Here is a 12,120-nt window from a genome sequence, read left to right as displayed (position 1 = left end):
TTTTTTTTGTGGTAGGATCACATTCACTGGTACCCTTAGCCAATGGTATGTCTGGGTGGGGAATGGGGGTCTCAGGCCCATGGGGAAGGAGAACACTTTTTCTTGGTCACTTACTGTTAGCAGAGCTTCCAATTATTCTTCCTTGCAGCTTCTGCAGGGCTCACCTGGTGTTTTCAGTAAGACTTCCGTTTGATATGGTAGAAGAGCCTTTTTGAGCTATTTCCTGTTGCTAAATTGGGTATTAGGAAATGCTGGGCCTGGGCCACCTTTTTCTGTTGAGAGGGAGGTCATAAGATGCCCTGCCATGAAGTTCTTCACCTATTCTGAGGGTCCCTAGCCAATTCACCTTTTTCTTTAGACTTTTCATGGTTCTTCTTTGGTTGTCTTATCATATTCCTAAGATAGAGGAAGAGCAGGGAGAGAGGAGTATAAAGCAACTTATTTGGACTGGAAGTCCTCTCTGTGCCTTTTAAGTACTCACCTAATTAGGTCAGGCCCACTCTGGATAATCTCCTAATCAACTATGCCATATATAATAACCTAATAATTGGAATGATATTTCATCACATTCACAGGTCTCATACTCAAGGGGAGGGACTACTATAAGGGTCATTGGAGGTCACCTTAGAATTCTGTCTATCACAGAAGGCATATGTTAATGTACTGAAGCATTAATTAGGCAGTTGTTATCCTTTGGAAGATTAGAACCTGTTAGGGTAGCGAGAAAGCCAGCTACTGTTATAATTATTCTACTTTAAATGAAGTAGATCTTGTATCAGAAATAATAAAAAACAGAATATTCACAGAACTTACAGAATTTAATGTGGAATTTTAGAGGACTAATCTTAAGTCTTCATTTCCGGCCTTGCAGGTATCTTCTGTTTGAAAAATATGCTAACTCAAAGTTGTATTAAAATTCACCACCATTCTCTGCTTATATTTTATAGTTTTGTGCAATTACTGTGGCTACTGGCAATTCACATAGAAAATAAAGGTCAGTGATGATTCTGACTTTACATTTCTAGAGCAGGTTTGTACTTAAAACATTTATATAGGTAGCGTATTGTACAAAATTTGTGACTATTGTGACTATTGCTTTAGGTTTTAGTACAATGTACTTTCACCTAAACCAGGATTAAAAATTTTAAGCAAAATTTGCTAGACTGGCCTATATATAATTCTTTTTTTTTTCAGGCTGCATTAGGAGACAAATCCTTCCCTATATTTGGATTGGAAAGGAAGCATGAGTTTAAATAGTCATGATTCAGGGTGATACTTTTACTGGGGACAATTAGAGTTGAATTACATAGGCATGTTTTGAACTCAGGTTTTACTTTTAAGGCTTTCAGATTGCAACTTGAGAGGCTCTAAGCAGCAATTGGATGCTTTGGATTGTTCACACAAAGATTAAGAGGCATATATAAATCATAAAACTGTAAGAAATAAGGATCTATTTGAAAAATAATTATATGAACTAAACATATATATGAATTGAAACTTAAACATATTCATGAAGCAAAAATTAAAGAAATACCTATACCACCCTTTTTCTTTAGTTGTTTACAATCACATTAAGCCCAAGTGTGATGTGTTTAAGAGAAAGGTAATTAAGTTCTAAGGGTTTGTCATCTCATTACTTCTAAAGATAAAATGTACGTGTTCTCTAGCCTTTATCATACAAGACCTGAGCAAATGAAAGGAAAATTAAGAAGTCTGTTAAAGAACTGAGTCAAAGAGCAGAAAATGGAGAATAAGAGGAAGAGACAAGAAAGCATAGACAGACTGGGTTTGAAGAGAGTTGGGAATGCAGGTTTTGGTAGATTTTTTCGATTTTCTCTTCAGATACACTTGCCATACTCCTCTACCCTGCTCTATGATTCCAGGAGGCTTACTTTTATTAACTTCATCAACCAGTCTCTCTTGCTCAGTATCTTCAGGTTGGGTTTAGCTATTGCGAACTACCAACAGGAGATTAGAAGTCAGGAGGAAAGAAAGGTATTTATTTCTATGAACTCCCCATACTTCAGGTTGGCAGTGGTTGCCATTTGACTATTTAAGGTCACAGTTCTTGAGTGGCCTTCTATTACAAGTACAGGATATTCTGGGTTGCAGGAACTACTACCTCTCTATGCCCCTTCAAGTCTAATGGTGGTAATATTAGATGATAGTACTGTGGTTGCTAGCCTCAGGGTGCTTCATTATCTCTTGGTTCCCCTTCATTCCTTACACACTTTAGTAAATAGTCTCTTCATTAAACACTATTCTATCACCTTTTTCAAGTGTGCCATTAATTTTCAGCCAGGGATCTCACTGACATTGGTAATGGGAAATGGGAGAAACTTCAAGGCAATAGCATTAGGGTGTGACAAACTGCTGGGGAGAGTGCTAGTAAGAGGTCTTCAAAGCTTTTATACAATTCTATGAATGTAACATGACTTCTAATTAGTATGAGTGATTCTAATAAATTCTTAAATTGGTTTTTTATTATTTTGACTGGGTTCCCATTTCTTTGCTTGCACATCCAATATAGGACATGGCTATGAGATGTCTGGGATTTACATGACTAGATAAGACTACTAGGATCTATCTGGACTGATTATATCATATTAAGAGACATTTTTCTTACAGAATCAGGATCATCCCAATCCAGAGTACCTGCTAAGTTTTTACTGAAATTCAGTGACCTTGTTTTTACTATCAGATAAGACAATAGTTTGAATTTTTAATATTTCCTTTTATTCTCAAACAGAAATTGGGGAAATTCCAACATTTTTTTCAGGAATCAATGATTCAGTTCAAATTGTTACATTTAGATTCAAAATTATATTAGATTTAGGTTGTTATATTTAAGTATCACTCCAAAAGTGGACCTAATGCAGATAACTGTGGTTTGTCCATCACTATAACAGTTTATATAGCTGAAAAATTAGATTTCAATTAGCATTGCCTCCCTCATCAGAATCTACTACTTTCCCACGGCAAATTGGACAGGTAGTGTTCTCAGCCAGCCAGCGATCTATGCAGTGGACATGATATTCATGGGAGCAAGGAAGAATGCGAAGCCTGTTGCCTTCTGAGTACTCTGTGATGCATATGCCACAGGCTTTTAATGCATCATTGCTTCTAAAAGCCCTTGTAGCCAAGTTGTCAATCTGTGCTTTGGTAAGTCCTGCAGGTTGGTTATGGTCATCACTTAAGAGAAAAAACTGGTCAAGATCAAGAGAGGTCCAAGAGTCACTTTCATCAAATATTACTGGGGACATAGATCTATTACTGTCTCGTCCAGTTTCTGACAATGAGCTTGGTGATAAGCCTCTTTCATCATCGCCTTCAAAAATCAGTGAGCTAATATCTGAATTTTCATCACTTGAGCTAGAACTAGACATAGGAGTAGAATTGGAACTAGACGTGTAATTGGAGTTAGAACTAGAAACCAATGTGGAATCTGAATTGAAATCACAACTAGGATTTGAATTGGAAGCAGAACTCCTACTATCATTAGACTGATCTCTTCCATTGGGTGACTCTACCCTTTCCATGCTTTGACTTGAAGGTGAGTGACTAGGCTCTAAATCACTGTCCCTGTTGAGCAGGTTAGTTGAATCACTAAAATCTGTCATCTGCCACAAGTCGCTTTGAATGGCAACAGGTGTTGTATCATTTAAACCAGTATTTAGACTTCTATGAATGGGAATTTCGATGGCACTGTCATAAGCTCTCATATCTGCCTGCTCAGAATGTGAAAACATATGTCCAAGTCCTCCTTGTTCACTTTCTAAAGTGATAGTGTTTGGTGTTTCAGATGTTATCAGAGTTTCACTAGCTATGCTGTCTCTTTCAGGATGAACTAGTTCCTCTTCAGAATCGAAGCATAAGATCGGATTTATTTGTATTAGTTCCCAAGAGTCACCATCACTGGTTGTTTCTGGAGAAGATTCTTCTTGAACAGCATTACTTGTTCCTGAAGCTGCAGAAAGACCCACATTTTGCAGCTCAGTTCCAGTTATTTGCTCTCTTGATGTTTCTTGGTGCTGAGTTCTCTCAGTCTCATTTACCAGAGGCTGCTCAAAAGTTGGAGATACTAGACTATGATGAAGTCTTCGTAACATTTCACTCAGTGAACGTGGAGGTGACCTACTTGCAATTCTTGCTCTGGTTCTACGATGGTCTGGGCTTCTGCTTCTTGCTCTTCGTTGACCTCTGGTAGTTGGGACTTCCATTAATGCTTCAGGTGTACTTTGTTCTGATCTAGATGGTCTTGTAGATGTCGATTCAGCTTGCGGATTTTCCGCATGACTTTGGCTGTTTTCCACGTTTTCTCCTCCGAGAAATCTTGTAGATGGTGCATATTCATTCTCTGGATTTCGGTTACTGTTATTGAAATTAATAAATGTTTCTGAACTGAATCCAAAATCACCGTATGGATTAACCTGACTTACTTCTTCCCAATATTGGTGTTCTCTTTGTCCACTTGTCACATTTTCTGTTTGTTCGAAAGAATCAAGCCAATCTATTATAGAGTCAGCACTAGACACATCATCCAAAGAGTCTTCACCTGTTAACAAAAAAGAAGGGGGCACAGAAGGGAACCACCAAATCAGAGCCATCATAAAACAACACTCTGCAATTTTGTTTCATCACTATTTAAACAATAATTTAAATACTCAGATTTTTTAAACAGATTTCACATTTAGAGAGTTAGTATTCTGTAAACTATACTGTAAGTTGAGAAGTAAAGGCAGGAAGTTTCAATTCCATCTTAAAAAGAGTGAGATAATCCTAGATAAATTTAGAGAATTGTTTTTTCAAAGGGAATCTGGAGGAAGTCTGTTTTCAGTATTTCATCATATACACAGCCTTGTGCACCACTGTGGGAGAAATGCTAAAACATTCTTTTACTCCCCTGTCAAAACACTCATGCAATTAAACAAGGCAAACACCAGTTAAAGTCCAGTTCTAGAAATTTTAGTTCGATTTAAATTATAGTCTAATTATCAGTACTCTACAACATTACTTCTAGGCTTTTGACTTAAGTGCTTTTGATAAAACATAAAGTTGTTTTAAAATATAAGACTACCATAGCCATTGCCCAAATACAAACAAGGTTTATAGGTTTAAAAGTATTTGAAAACTTCTTAATGTTACCAAGATTTTGAACTGACATAAAATTGAAGGTTAGATCAAATTAATAGACTGAACATAGCATACTACAAATAAGGCCATATTCAAGAACTAAACTATTTTAGTGTCTTCTTCATTAGAGAGTAAAATTCTCTACTTCACACTTAGAGAGAAGCACCAGACCTGAGGTTAGAGCAGGGTTTCTCAACCTTAACACCATTGACATTTTGGCACTGGACAATTCTCTGTTTTAGGGAGCTATCCTAAAACAAAGGATATTGTGGGATGTTTGGCAGCATCCCTTGCCTCTGCCCATTGGATGCCAGTATGCTCCCCCCACCACCTGTGACAACCAAAAATATATTTATATATTGTGAAATGCCTCAAATTGAGAACTACTTGATTAGAATATGAACTAACTTATTTTTGTGGGTCAGGACGTCACATGTCTACGTAGAAAAAATAAGAAGTAGGAGGAACTTTCAATTGAGGTGAAAAACCAAGGAAAATATCAACAGGTTATTCCCACTGTTTCCCAATTAAAACCCAAATGTGAATTAGGAAAAAAATGTACCCTTGACATTCTCACCAAAAATCAGTTGTTGTTGTGTTTTTTTTGTTGTTGTTGTTGTTGGTTTTTTTTTTTGAGAAAGTGCACCGCGCCATAATCTATTGCCGCTGTATAATCTCTGGCTGACATTTACTGTTATGAAGTTCCTTATCCATCCCATCCTATTACCTCAGAAGCTAAATATACCTTTATTTTCGTCTGAGTTTTGCCACGGGTTTTCTTTCAACCGTCGAAGTCTCCTCAGCAACTCCTCTTCCGTACTTTCTCCTGGGTTGCCCAACAAATCGTTATCTCTCATAAGCTTGTAATCTTCTTCGCTCAGGTTATTTACAAATCGATAGAACTCTTCTTCGCGAACCAATCGATCCATTTGGCTTCTGCGTCGTGCCGCGGATTCATCTGCTTCGTCGCCGGAATCGGAGTTTTCCATCTTGTTGAACTGCGGCAAATTGTCCGACTTTTACGACATGGTGTCGTAACACAGATAACCCGACTTTAGTCTTCACTTTCCGCTTCAGTTGGAGCGGCGGGGCCGGGACTTAGGCAGTTCCGCCCACACATAGGTTTCTCCGTCTTCTCCTGTCGCAATTCTGCGGCTTCTGGTGAGTCAGGGGCTGAGACCCGCCTTTAACCCAAGTGACTGCTAGTTCTTGTTGCCTAGGCATCTAATACGTTTCTCATTGTTACGAAATAGGAACTGAGTTCAGGTTAGGTTTCATTTTTTTCCAGTCTGGCAAGCTCTGACAAGGGCTGATTGTGTACCAAGCACAGTATTTCATCTCCTTTAACCCACATGAGCCTATTCTCAGGCTTTCAGGAGGCTTTTTCAGGCTTTGATATGCCCTAGTTGTTTGTATGTTAAATCAAAGGACCCAAATACAGCTATATATATATACAGAGAGAGAGAGAGAGAGAGAGAGAGAGAGAGAGCGCGAGCGCGAGCGAGCTGTCTTTCCTCCTCATCATTCCTTAAATCAGACACTAAGAAAGCCCACAACTTTTGATAATTCACCACAGCCATAGCCGAATATGTTTAATTGGGTCCTTTCCCTTTTTACTCTTAATGACTTCATCTTGTATTATACAATCCCTCAAGCTTCTGTTAAAAAATAAATAAATAAAAATTTGGCAGGTTCTCTGCCACCTAGAGAATCCCTTAAGGAATTTTTCACAAATGCATCCAGTTTCATTTTTGTTCTCCTTTCTCATAGGTATTATAAATTATATTACTTAAAACTAGCCAGAATATCACTTTTAAAACAGATCCATAATAGTTATTTTGCCTCCTGTAATGAGTGCTGACTTTGCTGATTCTGTTCCATGTATGTTAGTGCAGCCAGGATGTCTAGGTAAAACTAATGCTCATTTGCAATCCTATCTGAAGGAGATCTCTAAGAGTTTCTGGACTCATTATCAATATTACCAGTCCCACTTCACGCTTGCTTTGGAATCCTTCATTCAACTTGTTCATGTAAAGATAAGATTTGGCTACCAAATTTGAGACATTATTCAATTTGACTTGTTTAATAATTAATCCATCCAACACAAGCTGAGTCAGTTACTTCCCTAGCCACTAGAGATATGTTAAATATTGTTAAATATTGTAGCAGTCTGTACTCTCAAGTAAGTCACACTCCAGATGAGGGAAACTTTGCATAGAAACTATCAAAATACAATATATTTTCTTATGTGCTATAATATATTTACATATGTAGTATTGTGTAAGTACAGAGAACTGTGTGATGATTAATGGGAGTTGGAAAATGTTTCACAGTGATATAACATTGAAATATGAACCTTAAAATATGAGTTTCTACAGATGAAAAATGGCAATTGAGTATGTTGGTGAAGAGAGACTACGTCAGACAGAAGGAATACACTTGAAAGACCTTGGCTGCTTTGGGCGACTGTGGCCACAATTCGGGGGTTGGAGTGGAAATGTGAGATTAATCCCAGAAGAAATAATTGACACAGAGTATAAATTGAGTTTTGTTTTTCTTTTTCCTGTAAGAAATAGGACACCAATTAAGATGTTTTGTTTTGTTTTTGAGAACAAGCAGTAGATTTTGTTTTTGCCTGCTTAGCATCCACTTAACATACTTATAATAATAACATCCTGGTTTTCCTGGGGAAAAAAGAAACCATTCTCCAATCTCAATACAGTTGGTTTAGGTTTAACTGAATTCACAGCCATGGCTATATGAAAGGACACATGATGCAGCTATGTCTAATTAGCATATCTCAAATTGCTGGTTATGGTAATTGTTTTAAGCATGGGCATGTGACCAAAAGCACATTTAAGAGTTAAATCTGAGATCTTAGTTAGAACTACTGAAAATGAGAAATTATTTTCTACTCTGTTTGCTAAGCTGGTAGGATGTAAACCTAAAAGTGCTTGTGGCTATCTTGTGTAACTGAGAATGAAGAAAATCAGCATAAAGAGACAGAGGAAAATAAAGAGGGAGAAAGAGCCAGATACCTGAGAAAAAAATTGAGAAATATGTGAAGCTAGATGTCTTAGGATTTTGAGATCTGTAAACTAGTGTGTTTCACTTTCTTTATGTAAGCTTTTGAAGGATTTCTGTCACTTAAGATTGGGAGGGTCCTAATGATTGCTATAGGAGAGTGATATCAGTAATCAATGTCAAAAAGTAATTTTTAATAAATTTGCCATGTAAGACTTATTTGCTATTGTCCAGTCTATAAAGTTAACATGTTTATATAATTTACGTTTCATTGGGTTTAGTCTTTATGAAAAAAATGAGAAAAGATTTTTTTTCTGACATTTCTTTAATAAATATTAGATACTGAAATTGCATATAATTAAGTTGAAATAATCATTTTAATTCGATTATGAATTAAATGTGGTTATGGCACATAATGCTAATTAGATAAATTTCCTACTTCTCTGTACCATGAGGTCTTTTCAAAATGTACCTATTTTTGCATGTATTAATGTATATTATAAACTATATTCTGATACCTTGACCCAATAAGTCATATAATTCTGATGAAGAGAAAATATCCTGAAGTAAACTATCACTAAACATTTGGTTTCTATTAAGAAACAAAATGGTCCTGGTGGGAACTAAAACGTATTTCACTGATACCTTTATAAAAAGTAAGATAATGTGACCAATTGTGATGTGACCACTGGTGAGATTTTTAGGATGCTTAAGTTTAGCAAAGTTTTAATTAGTGTGAGTAGGTATGTACTTGTGTGTGCACAAGTGCATATGTTTGGTGTGTTTAAAAAGTTTAAACAGATGTTTGGTTAGGTTAGGTTAGGTTAAACAGATGTTTAAAAAGTTTAAACAGTTGTTTAGTTAGGTTAACCATTAGCTTAAGTGTAGTTTCTAGATACTAATAATAGGTCTATTTCATCTAAGTTTTAAAATTTCCTCTGCAATGTGAATGTACATACATTACAGTTATTGTCTACTTTAAAGGTTTGTTTTTGATATTTTTCCCAAAACGTCACAATTGATGCTCCCAATCATTTCAATTCATTGTATTAAAGGCAATCTACTGAGGCAATTTAGAGATCCAGGTTGAAGTCTAATCTAATTAATCCATTATTTGCCCAATTCTTTACTCTCTGTAGACTCCAATTTCTTAAACTCTCATATGAAAAAGCTCATTCTCTTTTTTAAAGTTTTAGTCAGTTGCTCAAAGAGCACTAGGCAGTGGAAATTGAAATTAATGCCTGAATCAGAGTGCTGGATTGGCAACCATGAAGTAAAGAGGAAAGGTTGAGTGGGGCTAGAGTTAGTACCAGCAATGCTGAGCTAAAAGAGAAGCAAGGGAATCAGAGCAGGTCCATATTCTAAAGTCAGGTTAGGGATAATTGTCTCCCAGAACATTAATTCAAAGTCAGAAAGCTGAAATGGAGTATTAAGTCATTGAAGGCAATTTAAGAAGATTCAGAGCAGAGCCAAGGTAAGGTCATGACCAGCTTGGGGATCAAAGCCATGAGGTAGTAGCAGATATATGTGACTTTGATTTTAGCTTGCTAAATTAAAATATTCACACCTTGGATCTCTGAAGTTTGGTACTCACTTATTTTGATATTTTTATTTATGAGACATTTGAGATGAATGACTTCAATATCTTTTCACAATTTTATTAATGAGATTATAAGCACAACAAATTTTAACTTTTAATGTTTTAAAACACCAGGAAAAACATTTTAATTAACTTTCAGAAAGTGGTTATAGCATAGTATATGCAAAAGCAAAATGATATAGCATGTTATTGGCACTGACAAAGTAACTGATCATTTGCTTAACATTTTCCATAGTTAAGTTTCCATAGATGAAGATGATCAGATTTACTACTTTGAAGGTGAGAGGAAAAAATAAAGGTGTGTTTATCATTTGCTAGATATGCTTACTATATGCTCTGTTATATATATGCAAGGCCTGGATTACTGAAAGTGCAATTGTCAGACTTTTTAATAAACTGGACAGAGCCATTTGTTTCTGCGCAGCATATCACCTTTACATAAGAGCAATCAGGAGAAAACATGAAATAGTCAAGCATTCTGCCATACAAAACAGCTAACAAACATTACTCAACTGCTATACAACTATGTCTAGTACACAAAAATGCATAAGAAGTTAGAACAATGTTTGATAAGTATTCCTTTAACAAATACATTCTTTTCACTTGAAATGGTTTTATACAAATCCAGGTCCATATTACAACTTGAGTAGGTCTTTAGTTTTACAAGAATGATGGCAATGATTAGTCAATCACTAGATAGTTTTTGACTACTCAAGAAAAAACTGCTCACATTTTCTTAAATCAGGTCACAAATTAGATGAACTGTTTACTTTCAAACAAAAAGCAATATATAAAGAAAAGTGAAATTTTACCTCAAATAGCCTAAGCAATGATAACTTTCATAAGATGTTTGAATAAGAGCAGCAAAATACCATATAAAATGAAGTTTACCACTTGAGGCAAAACTTAAAACAAGTACAAAAACATGTTAATAACCTTTTCAAGAGCTAGAGCTAGCGGTTCGTTCCCAGGACTCTTCAAGTTGCTTCCCTCATCTCTCTCCAGTCCTCGGGCTGCTTTCTAATGACTCTTTATCCTACTAGGACATCACTCCTTCCTCTTTAGGAGACGTGGAGAGATCCTTGGATTGTGAGCTGGACTTTTCTTCTGATGGAACACTTCTGGATGTAGACCTGGACTTGGTTAGTGAGGAAGATGTGGACACCGAGGAAGACTTGAATCGACTGGTAGAGCTGGATTTGGAGGTTGATGGAGATCGACCATGAAAGCGAGATGCAGACTTCATGTGGCTGCAGCGAGGAGGAGACTTCTTGCTGAAGCGAGATCTGCCCCGAGATCGGGATTGGCTGCTACTGCTGGAGTCATGTCGCCCGCTTGGACTGTGGCTCTGGCGTCTGTACGTGCGGGTAGGCGTTTCCCGGCGGTAGCCATGGAGAGAATTTGGAGGGCGACCAAAGCGCGCCATTTGGACCCGCAGTTCATGGCCATCCAGTATGATCCCGTTTATGGCATCCTTGGCATTCTCAGCCTGGTGCTTGTCATGGAAGCGGACGAAGGCAAAGCCACGGGCCTCTTTAGTGAAGCGGTCCCGTGGAATGTACACATCACCGATATCCCCATACTTCTCAAAGGTGCGCAGCAGTGTGTTGACTGTTGTGCAGTTATTCAAGTTGTCCACCTTAAGAGAGGTCATGCTTTCCATATTGGGAGGAGGGTGACGGTAACTCATAGCCTTAGAGAGTTCAGTCTGAGCCCTGCGAACTAATCGATGGGAAATCGCCAATCTGGGAAGGTTGCAAGCTTGATCCAGATGGCTGCAACGGTTTCTTTAGGTTCCTTCTGCTTAAGGCTCCTCCTCTTTGCGTCCCTTGCGTGACGCACGTGCGTGGGTGCTTAGAAACACCAAAATATTCAGCACAGCACCACCTATCTCCAGAACCTAGACTACCTGAGAAACAACTTCATACAGTTTTTTAAAAATGAATGTTCATAATTGTAACATATCATTTTCTGACTTTATCAGTATATACCCAAACACCCAGTTGTAATTATGGATAAATGTATATGTGTATAGATATAATTATGCAACTTGGAATACATTGCCACATTGATTCATATAGGCTAGAAGCATGTGTCTACTTGGAGACAAAAAGAAACAAAATACCAAAACAAATTATGAACAGATGGGGTGAGTTAATAATACTAACAGGCGAAGAGAGATTGAGAGCTGCCAGCAAGGTGTGAACTGTAATCAGAAACTCAATATGGGTGCCCTTTTCTATTAAAAAAAAAAATTAAATGAATCAAAGGTGTCATGATCTGTGATTCCAAATTATATAACTGAATATAACCCAGATTATTAGAATTTACTGCTTCCTCATTAATTGACGCAATATACTATC

General features: G+C 37.1%; 2 protein-coding genes across 2 annotated transcripts in view; both read right to left on the bottom strand.

Annotated features, from left to right (window-relative positions):
* LOC120589020 (E3 ubiquitin-protein ligase RLIM-like) overlaps positions 1-6,122 on the bottom strand; it is a 36,271-nt gene extending 30,149 nt beyond the window's left edge. The window contains exons 1-3 of the mRNA XM_039846416.1: positions 5,879-6,122; positions 3,494-4,555; positions 2,948-3,445 (exon numbers count right to left, since the gene is read on the bottom strand). Of these exons, the coding sequence (XP_039702350.1) occupies positions 2,948-3,445; positions 3,494-4,555; positions 5,879-6,122 (1,804 nt within the window). The remainder of the gene's footprint in view (positions 1-2,947; positions 3,446-3,493; positions 4,556-5,878) is intronic.
* A 4,674-nt stretch (positions 6,123-10,796) lies between these two features.
* On the bottom strand, positions 10,797-11,447 carry LOC120589017 (serine/arginine-rich splicing factor 2-like). The gene has a single exon (XM_039846415.1). The coding sequence runs from the start codon at positions 11,445-11,447 to the stop codon at positions 10,797-10,799; it is 651 nt and encodes a 216-aa protein (XP_039702349.1).
* Positions 11,448-12,120: the final 673 nt, after the last annotated feature.

Source organism: Pteropus medius, unplaced genomic scaffold (assembly GCF_902729225.1).
Source record: "Pteropus medius unplaced genomic scaffold, Ma_sr-lr_union100, whole genome shotgun sequence".
Classification (NCBI taxonomy): Eukaryota; Metazoa; Chordata; class Mammalia; order Chiroptera; family Pteropodidae; genus Pteropus; species Pteropus medius.
Note: the sequence above shows the minus strand (reverse complement) of the source record. Positions and strands in the feature narration are given on the sequence as shown.

Coding starts and splice junctions, on each gene's coding strand:
- LOC120589017 (XM_039846415.1), bottom strand. CDS start 11,447: ATGAGTTACCGTCACCCTCCTCCCAATATGGAAAGCATGACCTCTCTT.